Source organism: Prionailurus viverrinus, chromosome B1 (genome assembly GCF_022837055.1).
Source record: "Prionailurus viverrinus isolate Anna chromosome B1, UM_Priviv_1.0, whole genome shotgun sequence".
Lineage (NCBI taxonomy): Eukaryota > Metazoa > Chordata > Mammalia > Carnivora > Felidae > Prionailurus > Prionailurus viverrinus.
In genome coordinates, this window is record NC_062564.1 from 91,687,031 (window position 1) to 91,706,834 (window position 19,804).

General features: G+C 37.3%; 1 protein-coding gene across 4 annotated transcripts; it reads left to right on the forward strand.

Annotated features, from left to right (window-relative positions):
- Positions 1–6,798: 6,798 nt before the first annotated feature.
- PABPC4L (poly(A) binding protein cytoplasmic 4 like) lies at positions 6,799–19,433 on the forward strand. Of its 4 annotated transcripts, XR_007151840.1 has the most exons (4): positions 6,799–8,979; positions 10,785–10,879; positions 18,308–18,462; positions 18,694–19,433. XR_007151840.1 is itself a non-coding variant. In XM_047857473.1 (2 exons), exon 2 carries the CDS (start codon positions 7,732–7,734, stop codon positions 8,842–8,844), a length of 1,113 nt encoding a protein of 370 aa, XP_047713429.1. In that variant the 5' UTR covers positions 6,799–6,980; positions 7,356–7,731; the 3' UTR covers positions 8,845–9,213. The 4 variants fall into 4 exon arrangements, 2 of the variants coding, with proteins under 2 accessions (XP_047713429.1, XP_047713430.1); XR_007151839.1 differs by lacking the exons at positions 18,308–18,462; positions 18,694–19,433 and having other exon boundaries at positions 10,781–12,376; XM_047857473.1 differs by lacking the exons at positions 10,785–10,879; positions 18,308–18,462; positions 18,694–19,433 and having other exon boundaries at positions 6,799–6,980; positions 7,356–9,213.
- The last annotated feature ends 371 nt before the right edge of the window (positions 19,434–19,804 follow it).

Genomic DNA, 19,804 nt, shown 5'->3' on the forward strand with positions numbered 1-19,804 from the left:
TATGAAGAGTCTGAGGTTTCACCTTTATTGTAAGCTACAAGTTTAGCTTGCTACAGTTTTATGGATAATGGTAAAATAAACAATGGTCCTGGGTGAGAGACAAAGACTTTATTACTCACAGTAATAATGTTAACAAGGATATTAGCGTTTTGTGTGTGTGTGTGTGTGTGTGTGTGTGTGTGTGTGAAAGAGAGAGAAAGAGAGAGAGAGTTCTACAAACCCAAATTCCCATATGGTGATGTGTGAACATCCAGATAATACCTGCACTCACAGTGGTTTGCTTAAGAGGAGAGTAACCCAGTGCTTAGACAACCTGAATATTTTATAACGGAGAGGAAGCATGCCTGTTTTATGCTCCAAAGAGAGACCTATCTCTTACAAGTCTCTGAATAAACCTGTACTTTGTTTCAGAGAGAAACACCATCTCTATCTTTCAAAGCTGTTTGCTCTATAAACTTCATTTAAACTATAGTCCAGAACAAAAACCCTCAGTACCTTATTTACAAGATGTGCAGAATTGTAAGAGATCCATGAGTAATAGTTGTCTACCAACACTCAAAACATATGCTTGGAAAACCTATTGTATGCCAGCTCTTATTCTAGGCATTTGAGAATATGGTGGTGACTAACTGAGACACAATTTTTGCCTTCATGGAATTTACAGTTTAGAGATGGTGGTGGTATGGTGTGTGTGTGTGTGTGTGTGTGTGTGTGTGTGTGTGTGTGTATCAGGGGGCAGTGACAGATAAATGAAATACCAAATCAGTCTGTATGAGTTGTGCATATGGTAATGGGATTGAGAAGGAAAATATCACATAGAAAGTAGCTAAGTAGGACAGTTCCTACGCCAGTTGACTATTTCTGACAGTTTGGCATAACGGCAAGTATCAGAAAATGCAGTTACACACCTATGCAAGATTGCAGGAATTGCTACCCGAGGAAAAGATGTTGCTCTGAAGACAGAAGTTAGCAAACTGCAGGAAATGGACTTTATAACTGGAAGACTTTTGTGAGTATTTGAGTTTGGCAGATAGAGCCAGAAACGGCGACCAGGCAGAAAAGTTGTTGCATCATAAAATGTTTTTACCCAATTACAGAAATACGCCTGGCACAGGGCAGGGGAATGATAATTATCCACTCTAAACTGGTAACTGCTTGCTCACATTACTTAATAAGGCACTCTTAATATGCATGAAAGAGTGAAGGGGAATAAGGAAAAATAAGTAACACCTAATGATCAATTCCCAGTGACCCTGTCAATCTTGTATCATTTCTTCTACTGCACTGACTCCTACAGATCTTAATGCAGAGACCTTCGAGGTTAAGCCTATGGAGCCTGGAACACTGTTTTCTAGGTAGGAATTTGACTGAATGATGGCTGCAGTGTAGACAAGACTATGATGAGCAGAAAATAATCTCTGTCCAAAGCAGATGACAGTTCCCCACAATAGGTGTCAGAAAATCATCCCTGGGTGAATGACCAGTAATGAATTGAACATCTCTACGGATGATGCTAGACCTTCCCTGGTATGAAGAGTAAAATAGTAGCCCTTCAATCCCTCTCTTTGTTAAGTCACAAAAGACAAGCAAACAGGTTCCATTAAGAAAAGAGAGCTAGCCAAAGGGCTCTGACACTTCCACTCCCTCTATTATTCTTTAACTTTACCTTGGTGAGGTTCAGAAATTTTGGCATAAAAATATGATGGATTTGTAGTTATGAGAAATGATCAGAACTCAGAAGAATCTGAGAATGCAGAGTTGAACAGTTTTCCAAGCTTTGGCAATGAGGGACAAACATAAGATGAACTAGAGCTCTCGATCAAGGAGAAGAGGATATAAACAAAGTAGGGAAGGCACAGTCACAAAATTAAAGGTGTTTGGGCATGCTCTGAAGGCAATCAGATTACAAATTTAAATGTTTTCACCACGGGAGTGCCTGGGTGGCTCAGTCAGTTAAGTGTCTGACTTCGGCTCAGGTCATGATCTCACAGCTTTTGAGTTCAAGCCCTCCATCGGGCTCTGTGCTGACAGCTCAGAGCCTGGAGCCTGTTTCAGATTCTGTGTTTCCCTTTCTCTCTGCCCCTCCCCCTCTTGTGCTCTGTCTCTCTGTCTCAAAAATAAATAAACATAAAAAAAATAAATATTCTTACCACAAGTTGTGTCTTAATAACCACCATATTCTCATTTTTAGAACTACTTTACCAATGGTCACCTACCTCAGGCAGTGATTCATGAAAACTTCAGAAAGTACTTTGGTCTAATTAGTATAACAGTTTTATTTTAAAATGAATGTTCATATTCAAAATGGTTCGTGATTACGCATCTTTACATTATTTCTGCTTCCTGTTTCCATGACTCCACGTCTTTCATATTACCTTCACATTACCTTTTTGAAACATAGTATAAACACATTCTTCCATCAATCATTCCAACAGCTCTCATTTAGAATGAAGGCTGTGTCATAGCTAGGCATGTGAAGAACTCTGGTTTATTGCCCTTGTCTTCTCTTGCCTCAATTCCTGCCACTTCCTTCTTCACACTTTGTATTTCAGCAATATTAAATGGCTACTGGTTGATATTAACTTTACTTATACCTAAATCTTCCTGGAGTTCACAAAAAGACCCCAAATCTTTAGCACCATTTTCTCTGCAAAGGCTTTTTTAATCGTTATAGGCAGAATTATTCATATATCTTCTGTGCTAAATTTCTATTTTACCTTTTGTAGATGATTGATTTTACATTGTTTTATTTTTTTTTAATTTTTTTAACCTTTATTCATTTTTGAGAGACAGAGACAGAGCACGAGTAGGGGAGGAGCAGAGAGAGAAGGAGACACAGAATCTGAAGCAGGCTCCAGGCTTCTAGCTAACAGCACAGAGCCCGAGACGGGGCTCAAATCTACAAATCGTGAGATCAAGATCTCAGCCGAACTCGGACACTTAACTGATTGGGCCACCCAGGTGCCCCAGTTCTACATTGTTTGAAATTGTTGTTGTTTTTTTTTCCTAATAAAACCCATGAGACTCTTGCAGAAAGATGCTGTCTTATTCAGTTTTAATTGCAATGATGCCTGATGTTTTTAGTAGTAAGTGATATTTTGGATTGGATTGAACTTCTAATCAAGATTTACTAGTAGTCATACATTAGTTATTGTGTGTGACATTTCAAATGTCCCATATGGACAAGGCTAACTCTGATATTTAAATCACATACCTCATGCTAAAGAAGTTAACACTACATTTGGGTAAAAAATAAAATAAAATAAATGAGAAAGCAATTAAAACTGAAAAGAGACCATAACTGTCAAGTAAAATTGAACTCAAATAATCTGAAAGATACAATGTACTTTGGACTAAATATTAAACATGGCACTTTCAGAGTATAATGTAAGCAAGTTTTACTCATGTAATTACTTTCAATTAAGACAATAAAGATCACTTTGAACAAAAATAAAGAAAATTTTATTAATAGTTGACTACATCAGAGCAATGATTCATGTAGGTGTCAGAAATTACTTTGGTCTAATTAGTACAACTGATTTCTATTTTAAAATGCATCATAATACTCAAAATAGCTATTTATTCATTTCTTTTTTTCCAAGTTTATTTATTTTGAGAGAAACAGAGAGAGTGCGAGCAGGAGAAGGGGGGATGGGGGGGAGAGAGAGAGAGAGAGAGAGAGAGAGAGAGAGAGAGAGAGAAACCCAAGCAGGTTCTGCAGGGTCAACACAGAGCCCGGCTCAAATTCACTAGACCATGAGATCACGACCTGAGCTGAAATCAAGAGTTGGATGCTTAATCGAGTGAGCCACCCAGATGCCCCTCTATTTATTCATTTCTACACAATAAATACCAAAGTAAGCAACGACCTGTATTGACATGAATATCAGTGAATAGAAACACTAACAGTTTTCCTGTCATTTAAGCAAAGTAGCATCTTATTCCCGCTTAATTCTGTGAGCCACCCACATAACAAATCTGTACATTGAAGAGACAAGTGAGCGAAAAGAAACATAGACAAAATTATAACTTACTTCAAAATGAGGCAAAAAAGTGGCACTTAAATGAAATATGTTCAGAATATTTGAGGAAGAGGACATTCAAGTCCGCAATACACATAGCTGTAACAATTGGCTAAGAAAAGCATAAGACAACATCATGGGTGATATCAATTTTAAGTCCAGGTTCATCAAAGCCAATGAACTCATGCCAAAATTAGTTCCATATACACAATGAATATGTTAAATAAATTGTTTCACAAAAGGAGAAGTAATCAGTTCCGGTCAGCTGGGCTATTGAGAGAAAAAAAAAATATGGGCGCAAACAGAGCTGAAGAATGACAGAATTTGGATAATCAAAGAACTGCATGTGCATATAAAACAAATGAAGGGTTAGCTTGACAAAAGATGTATGCAGCTCTGATAGGATTGATTTTGCAAAGTTTTGGAAGCCATTTGTTATTTTTCACTAAAATCTTGTGGAAGGAATCTTAGCAAAATTAATTCTGGCAGCAAAAGGCAAGATGGACTGGCATATAGAAAGACTGGCATCTAGGCAAAAGAGGATGAATGAATAAAACGAATGCAATAATACACAATGAAATGGGGCAAAGACCATGGCAACTGGAATGGAAAAACAGAGTAAATGGAAAGACCACCCAAATTAAGAAATTAGTGAATGAACACAACTAACAAAAAAAAAAAAAAGAGAGAGAGAGAGAGAGAGAGAGAGAGAGAATTAAAGAGAGGAAAGACCCATAGATGATTAAAAATTCTTGCTTGGTTATAACATAAAAATAAAAACAGTGTAATACACAGAATAAATAGAAAGGATCATGATTAGTGGTAATGTAACAAATTGAGCTCCATATCTGCTGCACATAAGACGATTGGAGTCGATAATGTAAGACTAACTTCTGAATTTGGAAACTTTTCCTCCCGTTTCACAGTATGTTGAGTGAAGTGATCACATAAAAGTAAAATGAAAATCTCATGAGTTCTTGAAATATTTTGGTATCTTGCTAGAGTTGAATCACAATTATACAAAGACCTAATATGATATTAGACAGTTTTCCTAGAAATAAAATGTCTTGTGACAAAATTCACAGGAAATACATAGGTAAGAACTTTCTTTTTCTTTTTCTTTTTTAAAGAAAGTGATAACATTGGGGTGCCTGTGTGGTACAGTTGTTTAGGCATCTGATTCTTGGCTTTGGCTCCTGTCATGATCTCACAGTTGGTGAGCCGGAGCGTGACTGGGGTTCTGCATAGATAGCATACAGCCTGCTTCGGATTCTCTCTCTCCCTGACTCTCTCTATCCCTCCCCTGCTCACGTGCATGTGCTCTCTCAAAATAAATAAACTTTTAATTTAAGCTTTTTAAATAAATAAACTCTCCTCTCTCTCAAAATAAATAAACTTGTTAAAAAAGTGATAATAGTGAATATGATGGTCGCTTTTATTTATGCTATACAATGCCAAACAGTGTCTGAATTTTTAAAGGAACAACAAGTGATAAATTTCACAAACAGTAACCATTAATCAGGATTAATTTGGGAAGAATCATGGACCTATTAGTCCATTTTCGATATGTTAAAAGCAATTTGGATTTGATAATGAAAATCCCACTCTAATTTTAGTGGGTTTTTTAAAAATAATATATTACTGACTGCTAGAGTGTCATTATCTTCTGAAAGAGAAATATATTTTTTGTAGTTCTTACTTTAGAAAAATGTCACCATTAGAAAAGATTTAGACTCACTAATTTAGCTTCAAGTCTTGATATTTAGCATTGTTCACAGACCAACAGAATTTGCATCACTCAGGAGCTTTTTAGAAAGGTAGAATTTCCAGTCCATTCCAAGTTGCTACATCAGAATCTGCATTCAAACGAAATCCCCAGGTGATTCCTATGCCCATTAAAGTTTGAAAAGCACTAAATTAGCCTTATATAAAGTGGTCCACCCAACTCAGTTTTGCAGGTGACTATCCCTAAGATGTGTTAGGATGCAAATTTTAAGGTTTTATGAGAATGATGTTAAGGAATTTATGTAAAGCTACGGTAAATAAAATCAATGCTACTGAAAAGCTATTACTGTCAGATACTGTGCTAGACATTTCCAGATACATTCATTCATCCAAGCCTTACAACACTCTGAGGCAAGGGACACCATCTTCATGTCTCTGAGGGTGAACATCGGCCTCGGGTTAAATATCACATCCGTTCCGTGCAATCAATTCATTTAATAAATATTGAGCATCCCATTTCTGAAAGTCCCGGAATTGGGCCTAGGAATAAAATGGGCATGGCCCCTACCATCATGGAATCACATCAGATTGTAATTAAACAAACGCTATGAAAGTGCAATGTAGTGTAAGTTTCTAGGAGCAAAATACAAACTTTCAGAAGTCACTTAAGGAAAATTTCTATTTGCAGAGAGCATTTAAACTGATGGTTGAGAAGCACATTTTTGTAAAGGTGGCCCTGGGGAAGAAAAAGAAAAAGAAAAGAAAAAAAAAAAAGTCATGCCATGGATTTTATTAAGGGAAACCGAGCAGCAAGTTGAGACTGGAACTGATACTGCAGAACTTCAACTTCGTACAACAAGGTGAGGATGTTGGGCCTCATCCAAGAGTGAAAGGAAGCCACTGGAGGGTTTTCAGCGAGGAAGTGACCAGCCCCGATCCACAGTGGGAAAAAGCTCCTTCAGTCAGACCCGTGCACAGCCCCGCAGGCGGGTGGGTTTATTAGGGCCACTCCCCTAGTCAGCCTCTCTCCACCCCAGTCACCGCCTCCTGCTTCTCCGCGCAACTGTCCGAGGGAGGTGGGAAATGTGTGAGAGGGGCGGGGGGAAGACAAACATTCTCAAAAAATATTAAAAAGAAAACATCCCACTTGGCAGCGGGTGCGCGGGAAGTTCAGCGCGCGAGTTCCGGGTTTCCCGCCAGCCGCCAGCCCGCCCCCCGCCGGCCGCAGCCCGGGTGAGCCCCCAGCCCCTGCTCGGGCCGCAGCCTTGCTGGGCCGCGTCCGTCGGTCTGTCCGCTTCCCCTCCCCCCCCCACCCGCCCATCCCCGGGCGCCGCGCCGGGTCTGCGGTTCCGAGAGCGGCCGGGGTTTTTGCCAGGGCGCCCGCAGCCCGCTTTGGCCCCGGCCGCGCCTCGGCGGCGGCGCTTGCAGGACTCGCCCCCCCCCCCCCCCCGCCCCGGGCGGTTCGGGGGGTTCGGGTCTCGCCGCGGCCCCGCGCCCTCCGCCCACGCTCCGCGGCCCCGGGCAGCCGCCTCGAGTGCCACTTGTGGAGTTCTTCCCCCGGAGGCTGTAACTTTACAGCAGCCTGAGCGAGGCCTATTTTTTATTCAGAAACCAGCAACCCGAGTGTCTGTAGAAAACGCTCAGATTGGGGGCCAGCCCACCCCCTTGAAGATCTCTCACACATTGGTGGGCAAGAAGCGTCTGGTTCTATCAGCCTTTCTTGGAGAGCTCAGAATTCTGTTGCCATCTTCCAAATAGAGCTGAATTGGTTGCGGGGCCGGGCCGGGGTGGGGGGGGGGGTGCTTTTTGATGAGGCTGTTGCTCTCAACCTGGTGGAACTGTACCTGAACACCTCACAGCCTCTAAGCGGTGATCCTGGGGCCACCACGCACGAGCCAGGCCCAAACCCTGTCCTGGTGACCCCTCCTGCAGGAATCGCACTGAGAGCTCCTGGGACAGGCTTGCGGTGGGGAGGAGCAAGGAGATGAATGTGGCAGCCAAGTACCGCCAGGCGTCGCTGTACGTGGGTGACCTCCACGCAGATGTCACCGAGGACTTGCTGTTCAAAAAGTTCAGCACCGTGGGGCCTGTGCTGTCCATCCGCATCTGCAGGGACCTGGTCACCCGCCGCTCTCTGGGCTATGCCTACGTGAACTTCCTGAAGCTGGCCGATGCCCAGAGGGCTCTGGACACGATGAACTTTGACACGATAAAGGGCAAACCCATCCGCCTCATGTGGTCTCAGCGCGATGCCTACTTAAGGAAGTCGGGCATCGGGAACGTGTTCATCAAGAATCTGGACAGATCCATTGATAACAAAACCCTCTATGAACATTTTTCAGCCTTTGGGAAGATCCTTTCCTCCAAGGTGATGAGTGATGACCAAGGATCTAGGGGCTATGCATTTGTGCACTTTCAGAACCAGATCGCAGCCGACAGGGCCATCGAGGAGATGAATGGGGCTCTGCTTAAGGACTGCAGGCTGTTTGTCGGCAGATTCAAAAACCGTAAAGATCGGGAAGCCGAGCTCCGCAACAAGGCCAATGAATTCACCAATGTTTACATCAAAAACTTTGGAGATGACATGGATGATGAGAGACTGAAGGAAGTTTTCAGTAAATATGGTAAAACCCTGAGTGTGAAGGTGATGACAGATTCCAGTGGGAAATCCAAAGGCTTTGGCTTTGTGAGTTTTGATAGCCATGAGGCTGCCAAAAAGGCCGTTGAAGAAATGAATGGAAAGGATATAAACGGACAGCTGCTTTTTGTAGGCCGGGCGCAAAAGAAATCCGAGCGACAGGCCGAGTTAAAGCAAGTGTTTGAGCAGCTGAAACAGGAAAGATTTCGGAGGTGCCAAGGCATGAAGCTCTATATTAAGAATCTCGATGACACCATTGATGATGAGAAACTGTGGAGGGAATTTTCTTCATTTGGATCAATTAGCAGAGTCAAGATAATGCGGGAAGAAGGGCGAAGCAAAGGGTTTGGCTTGATCTGCTTCTCCTCTCCTGAGGAGGCCACTAAAGCAATGGCTGAGATGAATGGCCGTATCTTGGGCTCCAAGCCACTCTACATTGCCCTGGCCCAGAAGCCCTAGGAGAGAAACACTTACCACGGCAGCCCGTGTTTGCAGCAGCCTTGGGAATGACCGTGATCTCTGCCTGAATTAGCCTCAGAAACATTTCAAATCCCAGCTGATGGTCCCTTGATTTAGTAAACTTTGTGATAAAAGGTTTTGTATATGAAGCTATTTTTTTCTTTGGTGGAAAAATAAATGAATCTCGGAAGCTTGATTCATTTCACAGGGGCACATCTTCTAATTATAATATTGTGTATTATTCTGATTTTGATTTAGTATTCATAGCAATAAGAATAATTAGATATATTTTTATTACATTTTGAACCATCTGCAGTGAGGTAATTATTTGAGTTCATATCATATTTTCTTTCTTATTTTAATAATATTGCTAGCTTTAATTTCTTCTGTGAAAATATGCTAAAAATAGTTCTTATACCTAAGAATCACAAAGTGATTTATTTTTACAAACAGAAATTTTCTAATTTCTCATTTCAGCTTTTTAAAAAAAACCAAAGGTTTAAGAATTGCTAGTGTAAATTCAGTATGTAATTTCATTCTGAATTAATGTTTAACATACTAGGAAGTAGTTCAGTTTCTTTTCAATTTATATACAGATATGATTGTTTTTGTGATGGCTGAAATTAATGATGGAGTTTTTTAATGTTGCCTACAAATCTGATTGATAAGATATTTTGCTGTTCTTTCCATTGGTAGGCTATAGTTCAGGGACTTGTTGATTATCAAAATTGGGACTTGAGTGGTAAAACTTTAACTTCAACATTCCTTATGTTATATACTTGTATCAATTAAGGTGACAAAAAGTAAGCTTTATCTTAATTCTCTTCCTATTTGTACAGTTTAGGATTATGCCTTAACTTTTTGCCAGGCACCAATATTAATCAAAGTCCTATATAGAGAACATAGAAATTCTTAACAAATGTTTCTCAATGTATATTTTATATTGGTCTATGTAATGATATTATCTCAGGGTTCAGAAAGTATGTTTCTTTATTTCTATTAACTCATGTCTCTTTTTATTAGACCGTGAGTGCTACTGAATTAACATTCAGTATTAGCCTTGATGTATCAGAAGCTCACTGATTTTCTGACAAACTGAGATTTCATCAATTTGCCTATTTTCTAGTAAAATTTTTATTTTGGTCCCATTTCCAGGTCTCTCTTTCTCTCCTACCTTTGATCTATATTATTCAACTTTGTTTTATACTTTTTTAAAAAGGGCTTTATTGTATTGATTTTTATCATGTGCTATTTGAAATCCACCTTGGAAACCAAGACAAGAGTTATTTATTTACATTTGAATAATTACTTTTACAATTCTGTTTTACCAAAGGTGTCTGGAGAATAGGTTTGTTGTTCTTGTTGTTGCTGTTTTATTTTATTTTATTTTTTTATCTGCTTAGTGGTTTCCTGTAACCATATATTGAAATCTTCCATTTCTTATATTATCAATACAAAAGATATATTAAAATATTTTCTTTGGCAATACTTTAGCTATGAGAGAATGAGAAAATCTGTTTCTGTTTATTTTCATATAACTATATGTTTATTCTGGCACATTTTCTAAATTAAAAGTCTCTTTTGAACAATGAAAAAAATGTGGAAAACGAAAAAATTTACAGCAACATATGATACCATTATGCAGACAAATCTTCTGTTAAAATTTGTTGCATTATCTTCCCAAATTTTATACAATACACATAGATACTTTAACAAAAAAAAGAATCATATTATAACTTCTATAAATTATTTTCTTTATTTTACAGTATGCCATAGTCAACTTGCATATCCACAAATAATTATCTGCATTATAATTTTAATGAGTTTTGTTCCTTCAATGTTTGTACCATAATATAATGAATTTCCTCTTGAAACACAGGTATCAAGATTGTTACATTGTTTCTTATCCCCCCCCCCTTTTTTTTTTCTGTCATAGACAGCTTGGAGATCAACATCCTTGCAAATTTATGTATGCTGATATATCCAATTATTTTCTTACAAAAATATGTAGTTCATTGGAATTAATGTTTAAAAGGTGAGCAATTTTTAAAATAACTTTGATGAATATTGCCCAAATGTTCTCCTGAAAATTTGTGCCATTTCCATTATCAGTGTGGAGGATTGTCCATTTCCATATTCCCCAAGAACAAGGGATTATGTTTAAGTTGTTATCTAATTCAACATGATGCATAAAGCAGAATATTTCATGGTTACTTTTTTTTTACTATATAAAAGTTAAACAGCATTTCTTCTATCTGTTGGCCATATGCATTTTCATATTTGTGAACTAATGTTTCATTATTTTAGTTTGTTTTTCTTTTGGGTTGTTTTTCATTTGTGTGGATTTATGACATTTCTTTACATATTAAGGACAAAATGTTAGACTGTTTTCCCCCGATATTTCCACTTTGTTTGTAGTTTTGAGGGTCATTCCAAAGTTAAATTTTTAACTTAGATTTTTTAGTCTTTTACTTAGATGGCTTTGATGTCATGATTCAAAACACTTTGAACCATTCAAATATACATGCAGACACACACACACAATTAATTAATTGGTATTATCTTCTGTTACTTTCAGAGTTTTATATTCTCAACAATTTCTAAGCACAACTTTTGTCTGTGGAGTATTTTATCGACAGCCTATAGTAAATCCTTTAAAATTGTCTTCCTTTTCAACCTTTATTAATATGTTTGGTAAATACCTACCTTCTGTAAGAATCTCTGTGACACTCATACCTACTGTAATTCACTGGGCCTGTGAATCACCGTGTGAAGTATTTACTTCAAAAGCACAGCGTTACTGAGAAGGAGACTAGGCAACAGGGCTGGGAAGTGTAGTGGGCATGTCAAGCCTTGACATCTCTTTCTGGATAATCCAGTCTATCGAAGTGTTCAAATATTTGAACAATATTTCATCATGCTTGTAAATGGATTGTTGAGATAATATCAGGGAACTGAGTTCTCTGCTATGTGCACAAGGAATTAATAGGACATAAGATCAGATGTCTGGATGAATTGTAGCTGTAGCTTCGTGACACAATATTCTACCATTTTAGGAGAATTTGCTTATTCTTAATATTTACTGTGAGAAATGACTAAGCTCACAAAAATACATAATCCCGTGGATTTTCCTGATTAATTTATTTAAATGTTTGCTTTCTCAATTGTGTGCGTGTGTGTGTGTGTGACAGTATCAGGTAATCCTAGTTGGCAGTGTAAGTTCATTCTTTGAAGAAAATTTAATTATTATGCCCAAGTGTCTTGAGAAATAAGAATCTTTACTTTTCTGATAAGCATTCCAGTAAGAGCTAATTTCTATAGGTGCCTTGAGCAACTCTATTCTTGCCTCCCTCTCCACACACACATTGCCAACTTTGTTGTATGGATGCCTGCTTGCATGCACAGCCAATTCAATAAATGTGCCTTCTAACATTTATTTAAACTTTTAAAATTATTTTGGGGCACCTGGGTGGCTCAGTTGGTTAAGCGTCCAACTTCAGGGCAGGTCATGGTCTTCACGGTTCATGGGTTCGAGGCCCACATCAGGCTCTGAGCTGATGGCTCGGAGCCTGGAGCCTGCTTCAGTTTTCTGTGTCTTCCTCTCTCTGTGCCCCTCCCCTGCTCACGCTCTGCCTTTCTCTCTGTCTCTCTGTCTCTCTCTCTCAAGAATAAATAAACATTAAAATAAATAAATAAATAAAAATGTTAAGTTTTTAAATATTTTTAAATTTTTAAATGGAAATCTATAGTTAGTAAAAATAAACTTTAAAGTGGTTTAGAATTGGTAAATTTATGTTCATAATAGTTTTTATAAATCCATTGAGGAAAGGTCAAATGACGTTTAATCTCTCATGGTAAAGACATGTCTAAATGATTTATTTAAGTTTTAAGTATTTCTAATTTTCTAAAGATATGTTTCTCTTAAGAGTAAACTGAAAACAACTTCCATTTTAAATGAAGATACTCATACTTAATGTTTCAAAAGACCAACTCCACATGAATTAATACTTCTTCTACAGTTTTTATAATTATGGGACCATGATTGAGAAGAACCACTAATATAGACCAAGTTTTCATGAGGAATAATGGACTATATTTAAAACACTTCTGCATTTAATTGCTAAAATAAAATTCAGCTAAAAATCCTCTATTGAGGATTTCTAATTAGATTACTTGTATTTAGAAAATATACCTCCTATAGTATAACTTTTTTGGTAGATAAAACAGTACATTAAAAAACTTCTTAAAAAATCTGCATTTTAAAGAGTAGAACAAATTAAATATCCTCATGGTATCTTTAGCTGACAGAAAATTCCAACTCACACTAGAAAAGGAAATCTTACCTAACAAAATATTCAGTTAAAGTATCTTCAGGCATGGTATACTAAACTTCTGTTACCACTTTGGATTCTCTTGGCTTTTCCCCCATTATATCTTAGCTCTACCATCAGGAAGTGTCAAGATGGCTGCAGGAATTCCTGTCCTACTGAGACACAACATTCAGAAGGTGGTGTCTTTCCTGGAAACCTTTTAACAACTTTCCTCCTCAGTTCTCATTGTCCATTACTGATGTAAAGATTAAACAAGATCTGCCACTAGAATTGAGGAAGTAATCAACTTTCCAAGTTCTGTCCAGAATACAGTTACAGTTAGGACAGGAAGATCCAAGAGTAGAAATGGATGTAGGAGTATGTATCGACTAAATCCTCAATATTTTTTTATTATTTATATTTAATTTTGAATTTCAGTACTTATTTGATTTTTTTCTTTTTTCTTTTAATTGTTTGATTACAAACAGTTCTTACAATTACATTTTGTCCTTACTAGTAATTTCAATGTGAGTCAAAAGATGATTTTTTTTTCTACCTACCTCAAATTGTACAATCCTAAGGAACAAATTATGCAATCTTTTGTGTATAAGATTAAATTATTTTTTGTTTAGTAATGGGATTTAGGTTTTTACATATCATACTCTATTAGGTCTAAATTAAGCATCTGCTGAAGATATTAACTGAAAAGGTCAGATTCAATTTAGCCACCCACATGGGTTTTCAACAAAAAACGATTGTCAACAGATTATAAATGGTCAAGAGTTTTTCAAAACAAATCTACATTTAATAGGTATTGGTTTCTTGATTTTTAATATAAGGTAGTCTAAGCCACATATGTTTTCATGCATGCTAATGTTTTAGAATCATACCACCAGAGGGAAAAGACTTAAAGTACTGTGTATACAAGCATACCTCATTTTATTGTGCTTCGCAGATATTGTGTTTCTTTCAAGTTCAAAGTTTGTGACAACCCTTTATTGAGCAAGTTTATTGGCACCACTTTTCCAACAGGAGCTGCTCACTTCATATCGCTGTGTGATATTTTGATAATTGCAATATTTCAATTTTTTTCGTTATTCTTATGTTTGTTATGGTGATCTGTGATCATTGTTTATCACTTGCTAAAAGCTCAGGTGGTGGTTAGCATTTTTTTAACAATAAAGTATTTTTAAATTACAGTATGTACATTGTATTTTCCTTTTGATGCTATTGCATGCTAAATAGACTATAGTATAATGTACACATAACTTTTATATGCACTGAGAAACCAAAAAAATCATTTGACTCACTTTGTTGGGACATTCATTTTATTACAGTGGTCAACAAACAAACCCACAATATCTCTAAGGTATTCCCATATCACCAACTTTATATATTCTATATAAGGAATTTTTAAGAAAGTTCCTACTGACAATTTCATGAATAAATCTTGGGAAAAATCTAAAGCATTATAAAATATAACTCCAATATATAAACCATCTTAACCACAAAGATAAATTAATAGGTGCTAGTTTCCTTTACTAAAATATTTGTTATTAGGTCATTTAGTACACTTAAATTATAGGAATTAACAAAATTGGACTTACCCACAGCTTTTCAATATATTTATTTCTATATACATGAATGTGGTATAATTTTCAGTCATTTTAACCCTGCACCCTTTTTTTTAAAAATGTAACTGTACTAAATTCTGAGTTACAATTACATTTAGATTTGAAAAAAAATACAGATGTACTAAATTGTGAGTTATAATTACAATTAGATTTAAATCTAAGGTCAGATTACTCTCCAGGTTTGCTCAGAGGAAATAATTATAGCTATATGTTAGTTTTGTCTCATGGTCATGTCTTAGTGTTCACAGAATGCTCTTAAGTATTTTTAACTTCCCTAAATGAAACAACTGAATCCATCAAGCAAGAGAAGAAAAATTATTCTACTAGTGGGATTCTTTGCCATAGTAGAGAAAATGCTTAGCTTCTGAGAAATATTGGCAGTTTGTACAATGATATTGCATCAGGGTTTGTTAAGCCATTTATATTTACATCACTTAGATATTAAAAATATACTCATCTTTAAGTTCTGCTAAGTACCAATAGCACATTTGAGTTCCAAAGGCAATGCCACTGAAATAGTGGATATTATATATATATATATTTTTATGTAGAGTGAATATTGCTTATGATTCATTGTGGGGTGTGTGTGTGTGTGTGTGTGTGTGTGTGTGAGTATTTAATTTGATATTTCCATTGGAATTTTCTTATCTCAGGAAACCATATCTGACAGTCTATAGTGAATCACAATTTTGATTTACATTTCATCGTATCTTTGTACATGTGCCAGTGGCATGCCAATGCACCACAGTTTGACATACTGCCAATCCTATTTCCTTGAAATTAAAGTAAGCCTTTATAATAGTAATTGCAGCAAATCTTTGGTAATTAAAGAAATGCCTCAATTTCAATGCAAGCCAAATATTAGAATCACAACTAGACTATTTTGACACATTGCTATTTTACTAAAATACCAAGGGAGGTGTTAGAAACAATAATCTAGTATTATTCACCACTCTATTCACTAATGTTTTATAGATAGTACTTACACAAATGACATTTACATTGTATAGATTACAATTGGTTAAAAGCAATTGGCACGGAGATTATGTGGTAATCTTATTTTATTCTAATATTTATTTTGATTTGAACCAAAATGATACTCTCACATGCAAATTTGATCATGTCATGCTGGTTAAGAACCTGTCTTGTCCTCCCATTACTCTTAAAGTCAGGTGTAAATCTTCACCATGGTTGAGGAGACCTGGCATTCTTTTGTCCCTGTGCATCTTTTAATCCTTTTCTTATGCTACCGTTTCCCTAAACCGACATGCTGGAAATAAACTGGTTTTATTTCAACTTCTTCAGAATATCAAGTTAATCCCTGACTCATTCAAAGCTTTAACTTTTTATCAGATAGTGTGCTGTCTATTACAAGGGGTAAAAGAAATCTGCCAACTGGTTTATGAAAAAAAAAACTGATGAGGATTTATTGCAAGATCAAAGTAAGTAAGAGATCTTCTTTTCAAAATGGAAGTATTTTTCTTTTCTTTTTTATTTTTTCCTCACAAGGGTCAAGGAAGGCTCTGAATAAGATGTTATACTACAGGGGCAGCAGAAACTTTTTTGAAATTCGACCACATGGCATAGTGTTTCAGGGAGAAAAAAAGCAAGTCTTTTGAGAAGGTCAGAGAAGCTCACCTTCAAACATTTAGGATGTTATTTTTAAATATTTGATTATTTTTTTAAACAAAAGCTCATTATCTTCCCTACCTATGCTTTTTCATGTTTTAAGATATAGGATGGATATATTTCTTTTGTGGGAGATCTGATCTTATTCTAGAAGGAACACTAGATGGGAACTGTCCTGCCAAAAAGTAAAGCAAGTTTTAAGTCCTTAAGAAGAAGACATACGGGGTAGAGAAATCACATCCAGCAGCAAGTCGATGCATCTTACCAAATATGCTGCTGGGTATTGGGTAAGGAAGTACACACATAGAGCGGCATTTGCCTAAACAAGTATGGGTGAATAAGTTTGGGGAAAGATCTACATATTGATGAAGAATATTTACTTAGTTCTTTTCAATTATTTTAAATTGTGGTTTATGTACACAATGGAGTACTATGTGGCAATGAGAAAGAATGAAATATGGCCCTTTGTAGCAACATGGATGGAACTGGAGAGTGTGATGCTAAGTGAAATAAGCCATACAGAGAAAGACAGATACCATATGGTTTCACTCTTATGTGGATCCTGAGAAACTTAACAGAAACCCATAGGGGAGGGGAAGGAAAAAAAAAAAAAGGAGGTTAGAGTGGGAGAGAGCCAAAGCATAAGAGACTGTTAAAAACTGAGAACAAACTGAGGGTTGATGGGGGGTGGGAGGGAGGGGAGTGTGAGTGATGGGTATTGAGGAGGGCACCTTTTGGGATGAGCACTGGGTGTTGTATGGAAACCAATTTGACAATAAACTTCATATAGTGAAAAAATAAATCTGTATTAAAATATAATGTGCATCTAGAAAAATGTAGAAATTTAGGGGGCGCCTGGGTGGCGCAGTCGGTTAAGCGTCCGGCTTCAGCCAGGTCACGATCTCGCGGTCCGGGAGTTCGAGCCCCGCGTTGGGCTCTGGGCTGATGATGGCTCAGAGCCTGGAGCCTGTTTCTGATTCTGTGTCTCCTTCTCTCTCTGCCCCTCCCCTGTTCATGCTCTGTCTCTGTCTCTGTCCCAAAAATAAATAAACGTTGAAAAAAAAATTGAAAAAAAAAAAAAAGAAATTTTAAGCATATAACTTGATGAATAATACAAAAGTAAGTTGATTTATGTGATCACCACTCAAGCGAAGAAACAGTACATTACCGATACCTTCCTACTCCCTCCTATATGGACTATAAGTGAATAATGCAGCTGTGAAAATTATTATAGATATCTTTTTCTTTTTTTGAGCTATAATTCATGTACCATAACATTTGCAATTTCCAAGTGTGCACTTCAGTTTTTTGTGTGTACTTACAAAGTTGTACAACATCGCCATTATCCCATTCCAGAACATTTTCATCATTCAAAAGAAACCTCATGCATCCATTAGCAGTCATTCCCTATTCTCTCCTCCTTCCAGCACCCAGCAACCATAATCTAATTTATGTAGATAAGGATATGCCTGTTCTGAACATTACATATAAATGGTGTCATACAATGTATGGCGTTTTGTCCCTGGCTTCTTTCACTTAGTTCGGTATTTCAAAGTTCTATCCATGTTGCAGCATGCATCGTAACTTACTCCTTTTTGTGGATGAATAACATTCCACGTTCTGTTTATTCATTCAACATTTGCGTTGTTTCTACTTCCTGGCTATTGTGAATAATATTGTTGTGACATTTGTGTGCAAACTTTACTGCAAATATGTATTTTCAATTCTCTTGGGCATATTGATAGAAAAATTTTGTTTACTTCTTAAAGGAATCAAATTTGGTTTCATTAGTTTTCTCAATTATTTCTCAATTTTTTCTTTGTATTGTGTTTTGTTTATTTCTGTTTTAATTCTTTCTTATTTCCTTTCTTCTGCTTTCTTTGGATTTAGTGTTCTTAAAAAAGAGACTACAGGCCCAAAATGGAGTTATTGACTCCCCGTCATCAAACCAAGACTTAATTACTAAGCTAACTGGAACTTCAGACTCTCCAAGGATTTTCGCCTTTAGCCAGTTGATCTGGAATTACCTGCTCAGCACTAGTGAGGTAATCCACTTGATAGACCCTCTTTCATTCTCCAAAGAAGAGTGACCTTGCCTGAAACAATACACTACTCTCCTTGTCTTGTCTCCTTTCTGCTTTTAAAAGACTTCCATTTTGTATAGTTCTTCAGAATTAATTTCTGTTTGTTAGATGAGATGTTGCCTGATTCATGAATTGTTGAATAAAGCCAATTAGATATTCAATTTTACTTAGTTGTATTTTGTGTTTTAACAGATTTGGTGGCAGCAGCAGGACAGAAGGAGACTTCCCACAGCACTGAGGACAGTAAGAAACACAACGGTGGTGCCCACAAACCCTTTTGAGTCCTCTGTGTCCAAGGGCCATGGTTACGTTCCTCTTGGTCCTGAGCTCTGCCCTCTTTGCATTGAGCTCCCAGTCTAATTGGCTTTCCAGTCAGGTCCCCATTTGACTGAAATTCTTATTCCTCACAGGGAACTGCTAGTAGTTCAGAGAGCAATTCCCCATTTGATTGGAAACCCCAGCCCATGGTTCTATGCCCAGATTCCATGCTGGGAAGTGCTACAATTTAGTCTATGATTCCCTGTTTGTTTGACATCATTCTCCACATTCCATGTTGGGAATTGCTGGTGACAGGTGCAGTTCCCCATTTATTTGCAATCAGTCTGCCCTTTCCATTCTTTGGAGTCTGCTCATCGAATTCTTACCCCTAATCCCCACAGTGGGGAATTTTTGGTGTTGTGCACAGGGCCTTCTCCTGGCCAGGCCACAGTTACATCTGTTGGTTACTGCTGGTATGTTAATGTGCACAGGTTTTTTTGTCTTATTCTGTGTAGATAAAGGTTATTGCTAAAGGGAATCTTGGAAGCCAAAAAAAAAAAAGGCTATAAAGGTTGGTGGGCATGGGTTGAACACTAAAAAGATGTTAGAACACCTTTCAACTAACTCTAGACTCCTATGTTAGAATAAGGTGGTCACAGAACAGGTCAGACTGACACTAGGTCATTAGGTCACCTGCCAACCTCAAGAATATTTCCACGCAACAGGGTATCCTGTAAAACACCACACAATCTCCAGCCCAATGGCACATCTCCCTTAAGTATTAGTTTGGTTCTGAAAGACCCAAAGGCTTAGCTTAAAAAAAAAAAAGGAAAAAGAAGATGAACAAGCAATGGAATCCTTAAACTCCAAAGAGTTAGGCTTGCCACCTTCTGGCATACCTGCTTGTTTTATGTGTAAGAACCATGGTCTCCGAAGCTATAAATATCTACAAAAATGGCAAAATCTTTCTAAAAACAGCCTCAAATTGCAATGGCCATTATGGGGTATGTTCCAATTAGACAAGATTATCTATTTAAGAAGTGCA

Bases quoted from the DNA above. Each gene is read 5' to 3' on its own strand.
- PABPC4L (XM_047857473.1), top strand. From the start codon at position 7,732: ATGAATGTGGCAGCCAAGTACCGCCAGGCGTCGCTGTACGTGGGTGAC.